Raw genomic sequence first — 20,407 nt, 5'->3', positions numbered from 1 at the left:
TTGCAGTATAAAAACCTTGTCAGTTTAGGCAGAGGTGGAATTTCATATTGATGCAAGAGCAAGGCTAGTAACCCTCAAAAAGCAAAGATACAGAGTGGTCAAGGAACCAACACGAGAGCAGATAAGAGGTGTTAGATATCTTGCATGCCAAAATGATGCCATAAGTTGAGTGATGGTCACCAATGCACACAGATTTGAAAAGAAGGCCTTTTTCTTTATTTGGAAGGGCAGCATTTCAAATCACACTGATATCTTTGAATTTTTCCTCTTCACCTGACTTTTTTTGTTTAAAACTATAAAAAGGGATAACTGTTTTATTTATTATCTTCTACATCTCCCTTTAAAAGTTATGTAACACAGCAATCATCTTCCAACTATCTTTGTTTAAAAATTGCTGTTGAGCTAAACTTCCTGAAAACTGTAAGTTTGCTGCCAGGTTGCTATAATGTTTTTTTCTTTACTGTCCAGAAAAAGAAATTATGGTTTCAGACTTTTCATTAATCCATTGACCTAATTTGCATCATGAGAACACATTTCTTATGTATCCTACTAGATATATTGGAAACATCAAGTATGTTAATCCAGTTTGGTTATATTTTTTGTTGAAAAAAACCTTTTCTTAGTTTCAGATCCTAATTTCTTTATGATCGTGAGTTGTGAACTATTATCTACTTTTAATAACAATACAAGATTTTTTTAAACTTAGACTGATGTATTTTTTATCTCCAGTAAAGGCTTCGAGAAATGAACAGAGACTTCTCTCCATCCTTTGTTCCCTTACCTTGATAGTAAATTACTCACTGTCTCACTATCCAAGGATTTTCTTGCTCTGTTTGCATCAGTACTTCTGACTGACTGAGCCACCTTGGTGAATTATCTGGGACTGTCATGGGTACCCTGCTGACCTGGATCCCACAAGGTCCTATGAGACCATTGGAAAGACACCATCATCTCCCTTTTGTATGTCTTTGCTGAATCTTTACTTCCTCTTCTTAGCCCCTGCAGTTCCCCAAAATATGTGTTGTATAGTTTTCAGCTATGTGACTATTTCATGCTGTGGTTCAGAAGGACAACATGTCCAACTGTTTCTTCAAAAGAGGTTCCTCAAGCAAATGACATGTTAAATTTCAGATATCTGCAATCTGCTACAATTTATTTGTCTCATAATGGAAAAAGCACTAACCAGAAATCTTATTCATTACATAGTACAGAAAAAAGCCACTTAGTGAAATATTTAGGAACACGTTAAGCAATCTAAACAGTATGCAAAATATGAATGTTTGCTAGTCCATGTTCTGTTCAAATACTATTGTTGACATTACTTTTTTCCATAAGGCTAAGAAAATAAATATTCAGTCCATATCAGAATTCTTTTTCATTGTAGAATCATTTTATATTCTTTTATTTATTTAAGTGATGCATGTTTCTTAATGGAAACTTTTGGGAAAAGTAGATTATATTTTCATATACAGAGATATATGGAATAATCTTAAATTTCTCCAGATAGATTGCCTGGTTTACTATACCTTGTATGATGGACGGAGTCAATAAAAAGTATCTTTAAAGGAAGGCAATAAAGAGTACCAGGTTTAATAGGGAAAGTCATAATGCTGTTGGTTGGAAACCCCTCCAAAGGAAGGCTCCATTGAGTTCTTGTTCACAATGTGCCCTGCAGGACAGGTGGCATATTGGCTTTTTCTTATCTCAGTTTAAAGTACTGTCACCATTCCTTCAACCATTACTGCTTGCTTAATCTTCTTCATTCCTTTTTTTTTTTTTTTTTTTTTTTTTTTGTCATGGACCACAACATTCTTGAACTTAGGAATGCTTGGAGGAACAGGGATGATTTGGAAAGCAAATGCAATAGTTTATTTGCTTCCTGTTGCTTTTGACTGGTTTTTCTTGAGTTCTTCATAATTTGATTACTAAATCCTTTTGTTTATCGGGACTCTGGAAAGGACTAATTTTGTGGAGTTGTGTATTTGAAACAGGTATATTTTCTTTTAGCTGCCATTTTAAGAGTTGCTAGGGTTATCTTACTGTTCTAGGTCAGCTCATGACAATGAATTGACATGTTTATGAAATAACATTGATTCTTAATTTAGTTTTTCCTTGCATTTTAGGAATTTAAAGTTTTGGGTTTTTTTTCCAAGATGTTTGAATTGTGTTCTGGATATACCAAACTGTCCTTTACACCTTGTGAGATCTAATATCATTCTGTTCAGGGATTTGTAAAGAACTACCACTTAAAAAGAGAATATTACTGAACAGGCATTTTTGTTATTACTTCAGAACAGTCATGAAATATCTTGAAGATTTCAGAGGATGCTGCAATATTCTTTTGCTTTTTCTTTTTCTTTGAAGGGCATATGATGGAGAAAGTTAATGCAGCAGTTTGTAACATGTATAAAAAAACATTCTTCAAAGTTAGAATAGCAGTATGGGAAGAAAAATGGTTTTCAACTAATTAGTCAACAGACATCAGCTAGCAGTTATAGGCTAACTGAGAATCATCCCCTTAAAGTTATCTTAAGGGATTTGAAGAGCCCATGGAAAACTTACTAAAACTTACTTCAGTTAAGTTTGATTCAAGTATTGGGAAAGGCCCATAGTAAGTACAATGAGGAAATCAAAATTTTCTTTTCTATTTTCCTGCCTTATCAGGAACTGCTTTACTATAGTTAATTCAATGTCTGCTGAGCTGTTTTGGGAAGGATGTGTCTATGTGTATGCATTTTCCTCACAGTGAGTATTTATGACAATTGAAGAGAAAAAGCATTCTTGGCATTTCCCCAAAGAATGTTAGTCTTGATATACAGTTGTATTTCTATTTCTGTCTCAACTGGAAAATTAGATACTTTCTGATGCAAATGCTATGCTATGGCACTTTTGTGTCAAGCAGTGACACCTTCTACAGAAAAGAATTTTTAAAAAAGTTATTCATATGCCCAGTTAAAATTTGTGTGCAATATATTTCTGCAGAAATACTTAACATTTTTTCAGTGCTTTGGTTCACACAAACAACACACTACTGAAAATCTGAAGTTGTAAATACTGCTTAAAGATGAAAAAATATTTCATCTTTGGTATTGTAAAAAGAAAAGGCAGCCAAAAATCCCTGGTTCTAAAAGACTTTCTTAGTCTACTATTCACCCTTGGAGTATAGCAGTCTTATACCCAAAGGGTATGCCAAAGGGTATGTAAAACATGTTAAAATAGATTCAGCTTAAAAAACAGCAATTAAGTTTGTAAAGACCATACATTGTCTTGGCTTTTTAGTGGAAGTAACTGAAAATCAGAAAAAGGAACAACCATAAAAATTACTTTTGTAGATGTATATGTAAACTGTCTATCTAACTATTGCTTAAAGAAACAGCAGACTTGTCCTGCTTGTTAAAATCAGAATTTCTTATTGTTATTTAAAAAAAAAAAAAAAATTCCAGCTAAGCAACTAGTAAAATAGTCTCTTCCTTAAAAAATTAATTGCTGAAAGAAGGCTATTTCCAATGCATGAGATATCACGCTCTACTTAGTGATAAGAATTTGACTTCACAGAATTATGCCTTTTATTTTGTTTTCCAGTTTAAAAGCTACCTGAGTATGTTACAGTGTCCAGGCCTTGGGCATACTCATTGCAGTAGTGAAGGCATTTCCTGTTGACTTTGTTGACTTGTTGTGAGATTCCCCTTGGGATGTTCCTTTTATATTTTCTTCTGACTTGCTTATTTTGTTTTCACAACCAATTTCACAAGGGTGACATTTTCTAGAATAGTCAATTTCTGAGGCATTCACCCGGAGCAAGGGACAAGAGATGTTAAATATCTGTTTTGAATCACTCATATGAATAACCGGAGGCAGATTTCCAACCGCCCAGACAACTTCCAGAGCTGTGAGGCACCAGCTCCAGTAAACTGATCTTTACTTCTTTGCATTTTCTTTGGTTGAGCATTTGGTTTTTAAAATGTAGAGAAGACCAGAAATAGTTCTCCTCCTTCACAAAAGGGAGTGTAAACAGAAGAGAAGGGTTGGAAGGCTCTAGGGAGAGCCTATGTACGATCTGATATGTTGCTTATATTGCTGTAAGGAGGCAGTGGCTGCTGTTGGGAGTCATCCCTCCCTTCTTTTTTCCCTTTGGCAGAAAGCTCTTTCTGATGTTTCCAAAGACAGCAGCAGACTTTACTTTCTAGGGATTTACCACAAGTCATGTAGGCAGCAGCCAGTTTAGCTTATGCCTTTAAGTTAGACCTGAATCTCTGAGAATAAATGCACATGAGAACGTCTTCCATGGTGATATTTTTAAAATGCAATTCCTGCTATATTATTATAATAATATTCCCCTTATTGTCTTGACAACTTAAATTAGTGATATATGCATGGACCAAGAAAAGATTTTCATTTACTGAACAGTTTCTTATTGATATTATTGTATTTACCGAGGCTTGCTTTGATAGAATCAATCTTTATAGCTGCTCCACGGCTTCCCTACACAAATATCTATAAATACAAATAAATACATGCATGCACATACATATGCAAATATATGTATATATTTGCATTTATTCACAGTGATCAGCAATATTATCTTTTGATGTGTGGTCAAAAAGGATGTATTTGGATATGCTTTCACAGTCAGAACCTATTTACTGGATTTGTAATTGCGTAGTAAGATCCTGTGGCTCTTTGGGCAATATTTATTAGGCTCACACAGACTCTTGCTAGTTCCCTGGAGGCTGAAGATATCAGCTTCAGGATTTCCTGCGGCATCAGTTAGTGCAGTGACTGAGAAATGAGATTTTGATTTCAGAAAGCTTGACTAAGGTCTGCAGTAAAATGTGGCATAACACATTTTGGTATCTACTCACTGTGCTCCTGGAAAATTAACCTTTATTGCTAGCTTCTAAATTTCTTAAGATCTATATTATTTATAACTGCCAGTGGTGATGCTACTTTGTTAAAATTTAAAGTTAACTAAAAATGTTAGTATTACACATAATTTACCTCCTAGCAATCCCATATTTCATATTTAATTTCTAATTTGCCTAAATTTTCTGAAGTAGCATTTGAATGTAGGTGAGTCTTTCACTGATTCTAGAATGCTGAAGCTTGTCAAAGACCATGAATGAACAAACATTTGTGTATTTCTCTGTGAGTACAAATATTTTTATAAAAAAATAAGATATACAAACTTGTCAAAATATATTATCTCACTTTCTCATCTTTACTAAATGCATAGTAATGAATGTAGTAGATTTGTGCTTAGTTTTAAAATGTCATGAAATGTAAAGCTTTAATACAAAATATATATGAAGTCATAATTTTTTAAGCAATTTTTCCTATAATGTCCTTTTTTATGCTGCTGATGTTTCTTATTTCTAACCTGTTCTCTTCTAAGATGAAGATATTTTAAGATACTGCTTTCAAAAAATGTCTTAGGTACTCAGTAACCAGATTATCAATGAAAGCACAAAAGATTCACAGTCTCTTTAGAAATCAAAACTTGTACTATGTGGCCCCTTCTGAGAATTTCTTTCAGTTGCTGTCCAGTGCTATGATTAATGGAGGTGAATATCAAAACCACATTGGTTTAGTCTGGGTCTTAGTTATAATATTAAAGAACCATTGATCCCAGCCCTTTCTCATCCCCATTAGACAAGATTTTTTTGTGTAAGCTATTCTAATGAATATAGATGCATAGATAGGCTGCTGTCTAGCTTGAATAGGCAGATTTGTCCTCCTTCCCTCTTTCAACACACTGAAATACAAGATATTAGCCCTATCAAGTTATTCTGAAGAAAGCTGATAATCATCACGAGTAGATGACATTAATTCCTCTTACTTATATGAGGAATTAACAAAATGTTTAGTTCCTGCTTTCTCCACCAGTTCATACCACTTAATACCCAGAGTAAATAAATAGAAATACAAATCTTTTATTCACATGTTGGAGGTGAAGGCTAAAGCACAGTCTGTGCTCTGCTTATCTCCATTCTAATTAACATTCACTTCTGATTTAGTGCAGTGAATATGTTAGTTTGAACTTGCATGGAAAGTTGCTCACCTAAAAGGAAGTTGTAAGTTTCTATGCTGGTTACTTTGATGTTCTCTTATTTCCCCCCTTTCTCTGTTCCCAAGAAGATGATCTTTTTTTTTTTAAATCAAATGTTCATTTTATTGTGAATTTCTGCTCAATTTGTGATATTAATAAGTGAGAGCAAAAGTAATGAAGGGCATTTTTTTCTTTTTCATGTTGGTGGGTGGAAAAGGTTGTATGATAAAAAGAAGTTTCAGGAGGTCTTTTATAAAGTTTTAGCAGGGACCTCATGGATTTTCAATATGTAGAAAAAGTTGTAGCTTAAGTTCCAAGGTTAAATGTAGTACGTGCATGTGTTTGTTTTATAGTGATTTTGGTTTGCATACTTTTTAAAAGAAAGAATAAAACATTTTTAGTGCTTTAAATTGCTCACAAAAACTGTATTTAGCTTTTCCACAATGTCACTATTATGATTATTTACTTCAAGGTTGTTTGTTGTTTCAGCACCAGTGTACAACCAGTGTTTCTTTCTATTTTTTTTGGTACTCCAGGAAGCAGCCACGGAAAGACAGAAGATGAAAGCTCCTATTCCCAACTTGATTCTCTTGTATGCTACTCTGACTCAGAGCTTGAAGGTTGTAACCAAAAGGGGATCAGGTAAGTAAATCTTTATCTCTGTGGTTACAGTCTGGCTTGGAAAGAAGTGCTTAATGTATGCAAGGATATACCAGGATGTTGTTATGGTGGTTTGGAATACAGTTAAGAGGGTTTCACATTCTGCAGCAAGAAGAGTTGGCAGCTTCTCTATATTTTTGACTATGGTTTTATGTGGACTTAATGAAAAAAAAATCAGATGTGTAATGTGAAATGAATATAACCTTTCACCTGTTGAAGGAAAGTTATTCCCAGAACTTTTTAACTTAAAAGACTACGTTGCAGTCAGTGTTGTTGGGTTACCGGATTTATCTGTTTTACTATATACTTTGGAAAATTAAGATCATAGAGTTTGGATTTAACAACAACAAATAGATCAAAGACATTAAATTTAATAACCATGAAAAGTGAACAGCAAAATGTGGGTTTTAGCTAATACGTGGTTGAAGAGTCTAATTCAGCAAAGAAAAATAGTCGGTATTCAGACAGTTGGATTCATTTTTTTCTCTGTCACCCTGAAATTCTAATTTTACTCTCTTTGGCTTTTCACTGGGTAATGAAAAAAAATAGAATTCTACTTCTGCAACCTATCTTGCTATACTGCACTAAAGAAAACTAAATCCTTAATGAAAGCCTTAATTCCTTGTTGGTGGATTAATGAAAGTCTTAATCCCCTGTTGATTGAATTAGTTAATTTGGTTTGTTGTTAGTTGTAAGTTTCCTTTTGGCATTGGAGTGTTTTGGGTAGCTTTTGTTGTGCTTTTCCAGAAGTCTGTCTCTGATTTATTTTTGTCTACTGGTTGGTAGTAGTTGTAAACTGGTGCTTGGGGAGAACACAGCTCTTTATACATTTTTGGCAACATCTTAAATTATACCTTGCCTTTTCAATGGATTATATTTGTAACAGCAGAATGAAATAGATTATGTCTCCAATATTTTAGTAGCTGGAAATATTGACGTAGGAAAGGCAAACATGGAGTACTACTACAAAGTAAAGTATTCCTTAATGAAAACTCAAGAATAAACTATATTTGGGGTTATTTAAACTCAAGAAAACTGAAATACACAGACTGAGTGCAGAGCAAAGGATCTGGCAATAGGTGGAAGTGTGTATAAGCTGCTGTAGCCTTGATAGATAATGTAGATATCCTTTGAATATGTCTGGCTAAGATTGTCCTGATTGATTAAGATTTAATACTTTTAAGCTTGAAATCAAGGCCCCTTAATTTAAATATAGTAAAAACATTATTGATCTTAAAGTAAATTTTACAAAGACATCCATTCTTAAGGAACTAAAAGAAGTCCAGCTATCACCTGTTACTTGAAAGTGACAATGATAAACTGGGTTGTCTTTGCATTTTATTTCATAACTTTTTGTCCGTATGCTCTTCATCCGATTAACCAATGCAAGGAAAAAATGGTAAATATACAACGAAATTTATTTTTGGGAAAGTAATTGCTGTCCAGCAAAAGAAAAAACATTCAAAATTTTTCAAATATATAGAATTTGTTCTCATCCTGATGCTGTAAGAAAAAGGAAAAACTATAATGGAAATCTTTGTATCATATCTTACTGTAACATGGGGTCTTGAGGTTTTTGCATGCTTCTCCTGTGTAGAGCTTCAATTAGATGTATCACCAAGGGGGCAGTTTGCCATACTGTATGTGAAAAGGAAAAAATCTCTCATTTACTGAAATCTCAGATCCTTCTGCCTTTGGTCATGCTGCTTTGTGATTTAAGATTTGAAGAACTTTAGTGCTAGGTGGAATGTAGTAGTGTGTGATGGTTCTTGGTTTGCTTTTGTTGTTGTTTGTTTGATTTGGTTTGGCTTGGTTTAGTTTTTACATCCCTTGGATGCTCAGGAGGGCTATTTTTGCAATGCTGATGTGTTTCTACAAAGAAAACCTTATTTAACAGGAGTTTTAACAAAATAAGATTGACTTATGTGTACTGTGAAAATATAAATGGTTTCCCAATATTAGTGCAACTCATAATTGTGAGTAGGTAAAAATATCAACTTGAAAAGTAGAACTTGAGTTTTATGTGAACATGTTAGCCAGAGGCAGAACGTGGTGAAGGCATGGTTTAAATCTCTTCAGTCAGTTCCACTTGTGAGTGCATTTTGTCCTTGAAATGTCACCATGAAAGCAAAGAAAAAAATTTAAAAGTAATATTTTGTACTTATGAGTTGTTATAAATATGGAGTTGCAGTATCCACCTTTTTGAGATGTACTGCTTTTCTTTACTTCCTTCTCTGTCATAAATTACAGAAATGTAATAAAGTTATAAAGTTTACATCAGTATGCTAAATTATTGTTTTAATTGATATTTATTTATTCTAATTCACTTTTGTTGAGCCTGTTTTTGATGACCAAACCTAAAAACACAGAAGTTGCGTTCTTTATTTATTTATTTATCTATTTATTTATTTATCCAATGCATATATTTTCATATATATTAGCTATTTTACTATATTTATTAAATATATAATATAGTTTATTTTACTTTTATTTTTATATTTTCAGTATTTAATATAAAAAAGAGATCTGTCCTTGAAAATATGTCAATATGGTCAGAGTACTGTTTTCTGTTTATTTATCAGTTCTGCTAAAAAGATAGTGATAAATAAAATAATGAGTTTGTCAGTCTGGTGGGGATACATTTCCAACAACTTCTCTGATTTTTCAAGAACTTCAGAAAGTCACTTTCTAAAAATCCATAGCAAGTCTGGCCATCTATTGGCTTTCAGGACTGAAAGTATCAAGTTATATCAAGTAATTAGCCATATGTGGACACAATTAGAATCAATATATTATTCTTTGTTTTGTTTTTTTGAGAAGAGGGTTAAAAAGACTTTATAACAAAAGAAAGCTTAGGTTGTGCTGCATTGGATTTTATCTCTGGTCATGAGAGCAGTTCTCATACAAAGCTCTTAAATTACTTCAAGGTAGTCTTTGAATCTTTCTACCACTGTGTGCTATGAATAAAATAAATATAATAATATAGAGAATAAAGGGAACAGTGTTAATCAAATATTACATTACACAGAAAACATACTTTAAATTAATTTGGTCACAGCTTTTTAACTTACTTTTTTAACACTTTATCTTGTATGATTGTGTCTCTCTGACAGAAGAGACTTTTTTTTTCCAGTTACTATTTAAAATAAGTTCTGAACAGTTTCAAGTTGCTCTTTAATTATGTTGGATTTCTTTTACATTAAGACCATGTGATGACTGTGCTTGTTACATGACAATGGATGGGTGAGCAGTTGTAGTAAAAATTTCATTACTAAATATAGATGATACAAGAAACTTCTTCCTAATCCGTGCATGCAAAAGACTTGTAAGCACACCTAAACTTTTCCTGTCAAGTAGAGTTGACCATACAACACCTACAGGCTGTAATGCCTTCTCAAGAAAGAAAAAAAGGATTCTTTGCTGTAAGCTTCCCTGTTCCAACCACTAACTGCACCGTGGACATCATGGTTATTAATTGGGTGTTTCAGGTATTCAGTGAAGTCTCCCTGAACCGTAGAAGCTTCAGAGCAAAACAACAGTAACTGCAAAGAGGAACTTTCTTTTATCAAATAATAGATCTCAGATAAGATTTGCTAAATGAGAAGCTGATTCTTGCACTACTTCTCAGCTCCTTTACATATCTTAAAGCATCTTCCTTCATGAAACAGTTCCTGTCTGATCACAGTGATCTGTTTGATGCAAAAGAAGAATAAATACTTAAAGCCTACATATTTTGATTCATTCAGTGCATAGTTTTACAGGATTTGAGTTTTACAGGAATTGAATTAAACTTCAAAAATGTAGAAGAAAATGCCTGTTTCTTAGCATGAAACCAAACTACAAATAAATTTGTGCTGTGCCTAAGTGTGTAGATTTACTTTTTGTGCAATTTAGTTCTGTCCTTGATAGTATTTTGAGAACTTTATGGTAATGCATTTCTATATGTTTTCCTTTCAGTGACTTTTACCGAAATTATCCAGTTTCGTAGTTTGAACTAAATTGTTGGTTCTTTTTTTTTTTTTTTTTTTTTTTTTTGTCATGTGGTTTTACATTCATAGAACTTAGATTTCTAAAAGTCTCTTCTTTACAGGTTGAATGGTATTTAATCACTTACTTCTGCTGAACAGAATTTTGGCTTATGAATTATTTAATATTCATCAAAGAGGAAGTAGGTTAGGAAAGAGAGCCTCATGCTGATGCATACAGACTTTTTTCCCTATAAGATATATGTTAAATGAAATACTTGAACACTGCATTGCCATCTGGTGGTTTTTTCCAAGGATGCTGAGTAGACAAAAGAAAGAAAGGTTTGGGATTTTTTTTCTTTTAGAAAAAAACCAAAACCCACAAATGTGGTAAAAGGGAAAATGTGGAAAAAAGTATGAAAAGAGATCTCGTTACATAAAACAGTTATGAGCTGATCAGTTTATTCAGACAGTATTATTGTAGTCTCTTTTTCATGCTTAGATGGCTTAATAACAATCTGGCTGCCTTGTATCAAAGAGGTGAGAGTTGCTATTAATACCTCTAGTTTTCTTCTTTTCTACATATTATTCTGCATTATTGGTTAATTAATATTCTGTGTTCAGTTCTGCTATTGTGAATAGAAATTTTCTTTTCTAGATCAAATTTATTCTATGATGGAATGATTTAACTGGAAGGAAAATCTTTCCAGTGATTGGTTTTTTGGATATGCATATGATCCTTTGCATCATTATGATGAGATTAAAGTCTAGATATGTATTTTCTTGTGTAACAGTAGATTTCTTCTCTTTTTAAGGTCTAGTATTTTTTTGCCTTAGCTATTATTACTCAATATGGGTGGTTCTTGTACTTGGATGAAAGATCAATATCATGAAAATAAGGTAGTAATGACTTTGACACTGAGATACTATTTTTGAATTTTATTTTTGTATGAGCAAAATATTAATTTTAATGAGGTAAAAATTATTCCATATTTTTTGTAAAAAATAGTGGAACTCTGAGGAACAGAGTGGAAATATATAATAAAATTTCAAGTAGTTATGCTTTAAGAAATATAAGGTTATATTTTTCCAAATTATTGCCATCCATGATTTTTTAGAATTTATTGCTCATGAAATAATAAGTATATTTTAAATAATTATAGCAGTTGTATAAAAAATATCTCTAAATAAAAAGACAGTTGCTGTTTTCTGACTTTTTTTTTAACTGAAAAGGAACATACCTGTGCAATACGGTCCTTACCAGCAACAAAGCCAAGGTTTTACACCTAATGAGGAATGTCATAATGAGAACTCAACAATGTAGTTAAAAAAAGAGTAAGGAATATAAGTAAGTCAGTATGAGAACACTTTGCATCTAGGAAGAGTTTTTGAATTGACTTTACTCATCTCTACTTAATAATTGAACTGTCATTCTTTTATAGAACATATATATATAATCCATCTTATAAAAACACTTTGAGAAATTGCACATAATTAAGTGCTGAGCCTTAGCAGAGATCTGGTACCCAGTATTTGAGCATTTGTATTTTTAATTTATTTTTTGTAACCCTTCCAGGTGAGATTTGGTGTCCTAATTGTGTAGTACTACATAAATAGTCCTATTCTTCTTAGTATCTCCCTTTCAGTAATTCCATTCTGTTTTTAATTCTACTTGTGTTTTGGTTGCCTAAGTATTTTCCTTTTGGCTTCTTGTCAAAAGGTAATTAGTTGATGGATGTCATATTGGATCTGGTATGCACTGAATAGTAATAAGAAGGTTCAAAAATAAATTAATATACCTGTTGTTCTTTTTTCTTATACAATTTATGAGCAGAACACTCACATTTGCTGCATTCCAGGTACTGCACGCTTGGAGCAAAGCAATATGTATATAAATAAAGGATATGCTTCTTGTAAACCAGAGGAGTTTATGTCAATTGAGATTAATGGCTCCTAGCTGTTGTTTTCACTCCGTTACAGAATGTTAATTTCCCATTATTAATTGATGAGACTCATGGCTTGTTGTGTGGTTATGTAGAAATTGAAATAATATTTAGAGTCTGTGTCTATTTGACGTACAAGATTAACTTCCATGAGAATGACTTTTTAAACTGGAACAATCAAGACTACTGTTACTACTATGAAAACACTTTTTCTATCTCTCTGTTTGGTGACAGGAAGAAAAAAATAGAGTGAATACCAGTCCTAAGCAAATATGTGTGTACCTTTCTTATTGCACTGGGGAATGGAATTATTTTTGCATCATGACCTGATTAAGAAGTGAACCTTGCTTCTTATGAGGATTGTTTCAAAAAACTCATTTTGAATTGGCATATAAATATGCAACCTAGTTTATGGTTGTAGCTGTGGGGCTGAATGGGGAAAACTGTGAAATATTTTTCTTTTTGAGAGAGAAGAGAAAAAAAGATGAGGGTGAATCTTTACAGTTAAAATAGAGATAAACAGAAATCCTTGTTTCATTCTTAAGCAACTTTCTTATATTGTGATCTAATAATTATTCCATATTGATTTTATTAACACTAATATTCTTCAGGTTTTCATCCTAAGAATAAAATATGTTTTAGTTTTCTTTTTGCACCTGTTCTGTTTTATTTATAGATGGCTATTCCTCCCCATTTAAATGTGTAGTAGAAATCACTCTTTAATTTTTAATGCTACAACTTCATCTTCACAGTTGAAGAATTAATTAACTGAATGTATCCACTTTCTTGGATTTTTTCTAATTACTCTGCAAGATACAGTTGTATGTCAGTGGAGGAGGGAGTTTCTCGCTTTTGTACTTGCGCATTTCTTTTAATGATAAAAACCTTCAAAAGCAGTACAGTAATGGGGTCAGCTGAGATGAATGATTTCTTGTGCCTGCTGGGAGGGAAGCCTGGATGATCTAGAGATGCAAAGACTGTGTCAATGCTCTGCCTCCTTCTTCAACACTTGCACTCTTTGTCCTGAACTTCTGCTATCTGTCTAATTCTGGAGGGAATTGTGAAGCCTTCTGTAAATAATATAACCCACAGAAAATTTTTGCATCTTGCTATTACTACATGACACCAGGGTGTCAGAAGAGCAATTAATGTCCTTTAGCACCTTATTTAGACATCAAAAGTATCCATATCCCCATCCTGCAGCAATTCTGACAAAGCCATTTACACCAATTTTGGTATGATCCTCAACTTCTTTCCATGTTTATGGAGGTAAACCTCCAGTCGATTATTGGAAGGTGAAAAGGCATGACTTGTTGTTTGGGAATCAAGAGATACTGGAAGAAAGTAGGAGTGAAGAATCAACTTATTCAGTAAATTTCTGTATATTCAGGAAGTTAGAGGGTTCCTTTAGAATATGGTTTTGAAACTGGGATTTGTTTTGTTTTGTTTTTTTTTTTTTTTCTGTTTGGTTGTTTATGCCAACAGTATATGGGAAGCATTAGATTTTTTTAAAAGAATAATCTTTTACAATACTGCATATTTATTTAACTACAGAATGTTGTATGTGTTGCACTACTATGAAGTAATTTTCAATGTCCAGTTTTCATTTGAAAAATGCTGAATAATAGTGTAGCTAGAAAGAACACCAAGTTTTGCTGGTTACCTGTGCTTGGGCAAGGGGATGGTTTGGCTCCAATGGTCTCTACTCTGCTTTTATAAGTGAAGGATGCTATTCAATATGTCAGATGAACAGCAAATATGAGGATTGTATACCAAGGGGTGGCAGAGAGACTGTACTGCAAAGAAAAGAAAGAAAGAAATATAATTCTTGTCCACTGGAGGATTTGGGCAGTAAGGAATGATTGCATCTCAAGCATAAATCCTTTGTGACACATTACTTATTTTGGAGACACTATGAAAGCAGTAACTGTTACTTGTCCTGTGAGCATTTATGAACAGGATGGCTAGCATTTTAAAAATAGTTATATGACCTTTTGTTGTTTCTAGGATCCATCCTGATACTTTTCAGAGTCCTGGGAGATTGTGAATTATACCACAGTATGTGAAAGGACTGTCTGTGTTTTGGCAAAGGGTCAATGTTTTAGAGTGTGCAATATATATTAAGAAATGACTAATGATAGGAAAGGAGACAAAACAAAATCAGAAGCCAAAAGGACAGTAATAGATATTCTTACATAGTTTGGTCATTGAGTTTTAGTAGCTGCTTAGAAAAGTTGACTCTTTTCTTCCAGTCCCGATGTTCCCTGGGGAGCCATTAGGGATTATTTTACTGATTGGCATCTGTTGGTAAACAGCCTAAAAGATTTAAAAGAGCCAGTGACCTTTGATCAGAAATCACTGTTGTAGAAGATTTATTTATTTGAATTTTATCTTGTCAATTTTATGTAGAATAATGACTGTGGAAAATAAGAAGGCAAAAACCCCTCAAGGACAAGTAATGACCATCTGATATATTTCTCTTTTTTATTTAAGTGTACTCAGTAGTGAAAATTATTAAAATATAAAAATAATAGCCATGAAAATAAATTCTGCCCATTAGAATATAATTTGTTGTCATACTTAAAGGACATTAAAATTGATGAAATCTGTCCTATTAAAATACTTCCTGACTTGCTCTTCCTGAAGGCTGGAGGGAGAAAGTGCTGTAAGTGCTATATACACAGATATGTGGGAACCAACTTAGCATGAAAATAAGAGGTTGTCCTTTAGATTGCAATCCTGAATTCTTCAGACGTTCTCGCTCAGACTTGTTTCAGCTGTTATGGTCTTCACTTCAAGAGCAGGATACACAAAGTCTTGCAAGATTTGTATTGTAATTTTTTTTTCAAAGAGTTTTTTTGCAATTATAAGGAGAATTATCAGACTGCAGTAATGGTAAATTACAAGACAGTTATGTTAGTTGAGAGGTGAGTACTCCTGTAATTTCATCACCTTGCTCTGAAGGTATAACTCATTTCAGGAAACCGTTGGTTGTACAGATGCAAAACAGACAATTGTGCTGAAGTGATCTGAAAATTCATTTAATGGATTAGCTCACTTCCACAAATGACTCTTTTTCATCCTTGACAAAAAGGAGCAGTTTTTACTCTCTTGAAAATAACAGCAACATACATGGCTTGGTCAGACCAAAAGAGAGCAGCCAGCAGTAAAGCTGTTGTTCATACTATTTTTTTAAAGAATACAAGGTAGACTTGTCTTAAATTCCAAAATTTCTGCTGAATGCCATTGGTGGTATAACCCAGAGTGAACTCTGAGGCCAAAACTGAGAGACAGGGAAGAATAATGGAAAATCCCTGTACATGTAGAGATGTCTGTTCTCTGAGGGAAGGCTCAGCTCCTTCCTGCAGACCATGGAGCCCACAGGGAGGCTGTTAAGCTCTCACACATGTGATTGCTGGGGAGCAGCACAGCAAAGGAGGGAAAACATGGAACAATAGTGTTAATCTCTGAGCTCTTTCTAATCAAACAATCTGAGCCAGGTATGAGAAGGAGTCAAGCTGCCTTTTCTAGAAGTGACTAATGCATAGCCCCTGGGTTCACAAGGGTCAGGCCAGCATGGAGGCCAGTCAGTTCATTGCTTTCCTTCTGATGATTGTGCCAGGCACTTCACACACTCTGAAAAAAAAAGACTTTTTTGTATCATACATTTACTTTTGCCATTGGCAGTGTTTTAAATGCAGTTTATATTTTTGTTGTCTGTGAGAACAAAAAAATATTTTAAACTTTGAATTTTTCTAGGAAATTTAATGAGTCAGTAACAAGGTGTTCTAGTTCAGTAATAAACACTTTTTGAAACAATTATTCAGCAGAAATGCTAGCTGGTATAAATTTACAAATATGCACAATTTCTTTTTTTGGTGTATATTTTCTGTGAATTTTTAGCAAGATGGGGCTATTAATGGATGAAACAGGATTCCCTGGCACCTGGCGTGGATCAGCAATAGTGTGGCAGCAGGACCAGGGCAGGGATTGTCCCCCTGTGCTTGGCACTGGTGAGGCCACATCTCAAATCCTGTGTCCAGTTCTGGGCCTCTCACTACAGGAAAGGCATTGAGGGGCTGGAGTGAGTGCAGAGAAGGGCAGCAGAGCTGGGGAAGGGTCTGGAGCACAGCTCTGATGAGGAGCAGCTGAAGGAGCTGGGGGTGTTTAGCCTGGAGAAAAGGCTCAGGGGGGACCTTTTTGCTTTCTGCAACCACCTGAAAGGAGTTGACACGTGGGGGTCAAGGCGCCCCAAGGTTCAGGCTGGACATAAGGAGCAATTTCTTCAATGAAAGGATGGGGAAGCACTGGGATGGGTAGAATCACCATCTCTGGAGGTGTTCAAGAAGTGACTGGACCTGGCACTTATTGCAAAGGTTTAGTTGACATGATAATGTTCGGTCCAAGACTGTACTCAATGTTTTTAGGGGTCTTTTCCAACTTTAATGATTCTATCATTCTATGTAATTTTAAATCTGATTCTCTAAGTATTTACTTGCATGGAAGATGCTTTGTTATACTCTGAGAACCTCCTAGTTCCTTTATTTTTCTACCTGCAGCTATTAAAAATAATTTAATTTAATTTATGTTTTATTAGGTTGATTCAATTATAATGCCCAGTAAAATATCTCTTTATTTTCTCTCCCATTTGCCTGATCTTAATTTCTATGCCAAATTTAATATTAATAAAGGCCTTAAAACTCATCTCTTGCTTAGGGAAAAGGTCAGGCATCAAGGTCCATCATGCTCTAGAGAGAAGAATAATGTGTTATGTTATGCTTTCTTCACAGTATTTCAGTGCTTTAAGCAATTCTGAATGACCAGTCACATACGAGAGTAATTTTTGCTTACATTTTTTTCTTGCCTTTCCCCCCTTTCTTGAAGACATCTTTTGCTGAGTTTTATTGTGTTTGTGGATTGCTTTTTGATTTTTTTACTGTAGTTAGTTAGTTTTGGTATAAGTAGTACAATGCTGTATATTTTCTTAAATTTTGGGGTGAAGTTAGAATACCTGCTGAGTAAGTCTCTATTTGACTTGCAGTAGCATAATGACATAATCGAAATACGAATAATTAAAGTTGCCTGTGAATATGCAATATAAACAAATATGGAGGCAAATTCCATTGCTGGAATCTACCATTCCAATAACTGGTGTGGATTACCTTTGCTACAGTTGTTAGTAGAATAATATTGAAGTGCTTTTTGACCACAACTGGAGATGTTTTTCATATTTACGTGATTTTGTCAACACAAAGATTTAGTCATGAACTGAAGATGGCTGAGCCAAGTAATAGTTTTGATTTTTTTCAGCTTTCATTGGTAGCATAATTCAAGTTGGAAGAGATCTTTGCATGTCTCAGATTTAAAGTAGGGTCAGCTCTGACATCAGGCTGGATTGCTCAGGACTTTATCCATGTGAGTCTTTTAAAACCTCCAGGGATGGAACTTGCACAAATTCTCTAAGAAATTGACTGACTCTTGCCTCCTGCTAGGGGTCTCAAAATACTCTTATAGTTCAGAATGACATAATGCTTGAATTAAAAACCAAACCTGCTAGACTCAATATCCTAAAAAAAATATGAGAAAAGAGAAAAAAAGAAAAAGTTGATAACAGGCTTGGTTATCTGCAGCAAAATTATGAAAAATAATTCATCTAAATAAAACAATCCTTCAAAAATCATAGAAAAGGCTTTACCATGAAATAAAAAGAGATAATTTAATATTCAATTAATTCAACTTTCCGCATAACTTGTTTCTATATGTATGCTTTTCTTTAATCTAGTTTTTTTTTTTTCTTTTTCCTTAAGGCAATTTACTGCTTCTGTTAAAGGCTAGTGGAGATTAAGTTCCAGATGTAAATGGAAATGTGATAGACCCATCCATTTTTTATTTTGTTTACATATAAAGTTATTTAAATTCATTGCAATAACTCCAAAATTTGTTATATGAAGTGAAGGGTTTTTAAAATAAATTGCAACTCTGATTTCTCTAATATATCAGTGGTTAGAGTAAGACCTTTGAAACAAACTGTGTAATTGGGAAGAATTCTATGAAGCATAGCTAACCCTGTCAATAAAACTTCTACCATCAGAAAACTGTTCAATTGATATGTATTGAGTCTACTGGAATACACCTCTGAAACAATGAATGACACCACTTTTCATTAGCTAGCTTGTGACTTTCTGAAAGAGGGCAATAATACTTGTTATACTTTGCTCCTTAGGAAAAAAAAAAAAACAAAAAACCCTATCCAAAATAACCACAAAATCAAAACAACTTTTTGTATGGTTTTAATTCATATTACTCCTTTCAATTGGGATATAGGCACAAAAATTCTAACTCACGCAATTTGAAGCATTCAAGAACTTCCAGCATAGTTAGTGATGTTATCTGTTTCAGGTTGCATCAATGGATAATGTTTTCATGGTAAGCACTAAAACATTTGCAGATGAATCTCCTTGACTACAATTGACTTTCCAATACCATTTTAGTCTGTAGTTTAAACTTTTTTTTTTCTTTTAAAGCCGAAAAGAGCCTTTTTAAAATTTTCTGAATTGGATATGACAGTATCTAATACTCTCCTCAGGACTCTGCAGGGTATCTATCATGCTCAAGGATGAACCCTTCAAACAGTGGTCAGATTATGTAGGGCTTTCTTTGTTTGTTTTCTTTTCCTTCTGATGTTGGCATCCAAATGGATTAGTGTGTCATGTCAGAAGCTAATCACAGGTAATTAAATGGATTCGTATGCAGCTGAACTCCGAGTCTTAAAGAAGGGTTGAACTGCTTCCACTGGAAATAAAAGGAGATAGAGCCCTGGAGATAGGAGAGGAGGCAATTTAATAACCAAAAAACCCCAAACAAAATGAAAAAAAACCCTAAGTTCTGAATTCATTTTGTTTTATGTAATATTCTATTTTCTTCAGTTCCCAACACAATTATATAGCTGTATCTGAAAGGATAATTAAAATAAAATACAAATATAATTCTAAAGCATTGTGGTTCATGTTTAACACTGAGACTTTAAACTGGTTTTTACCAGTGTTCAGTTACTGAATTTCTCTTAGTCTTGTCTGCCTGTAGCTAACATGGGATTATAAAGAGGTGAAGCACTCTGAGATGAAGGGAGAGCTAATTTGTTTAAAACAAAACCTGGTTGAGGAACTTTAAATTAACCTTGCAATGAATTGCAAGTCCTACACAGTGCCATGAATCTGCTTCAGGTATGTGAAAGATCCACACAATGAACTAGCTGCAACTGGAGAAATGAAAGTGCAGCATCAGTCTGAAGAGATCTCAAAATATGATAATTTGGAATCTTCCAGTCAGTTGCGTATAACAGTCAAATCCTCCTTATTTAAAGCCAACAGTTTATTTCAAATATTGGAAAAATTGGGAAACATATTTACCCTGAACAAGTAAAATATATAACCTAAATATTGAATTTAATATAGTTAAGCATGGCAAATATATTCCCACATGAAATATTTTATAGGAAAAATGTTAGCTTCCATGAGAACGGTATATTTATAAAAATATAAATAAAAATATAAAATTCTCAGTCTTTAGTCTACCAAGATAATTTTATAGCTTTTAACTAAATGCAGTCTGGTATTCTTTACCTTTTTGAGTGCATTATTTCCTCCTTTCTGGATACCCTCCCTTCTTTCCACCCAACAATCCAATTTTTGGCAAGTTTCCATCTTCACTTTTAGACTGTTATTTAGCTTCTGGCATTGACAGTCTCTGTGATTAGATAGTACTTCCTCTAGATGCATTTTTGAGATCAGTGT

At 33.7% G+C, this 20,407-nt stretch overlaps 1 protein-coding gene across 2 annotated transcripts in view; it reads left to right on the top strand.

The window, feature by feature from the left end:
• The window catches only part of IL1RAPL1 (interleukin 1 receptor accessory protein like 1), a 687,022-nt gene that overhangs the window by 78,388 nt on the left and 588,227 nt on the right, over positions 1 to 20,407 (top strand). For both annotated transcript variants that reach the window (XM_071430366.1, XM_071430365.1), the window contains exon 2: positions 6,583 to 6,688. In XM_071430366.1, the coding sequence (XP_071286467.1) occupies positions 6,607 to 6,688 (82 nt within the window). In that variant the 5' untranslated portion in view covers positions 6,583 to 6,606. The remainder of the gene's footprint in view (positions 1 to 6,582; positions 6,689 to 20,407) is intronic.

This window comes from Agelaius tricolor, unplaced genomic scaffold, assembly GCF_023055355.1.
Source record: "Agelaius tricolor isolate 1412-34295 unplaced genomic scaffold, bAgeTri1.0.p SCAF_7, whole genome shotgun sequence".
Lineage (NCBI taxonomy): Eukaryota > Metazoa > Chordata > Aves > Passeriformes > Icteridae > Agelaius > Agelaius tricolor.
Note: the sequence above shows the minus strand (reverse complement) of the source record. Positions and strands in the feature narration are given on the sequence as shown.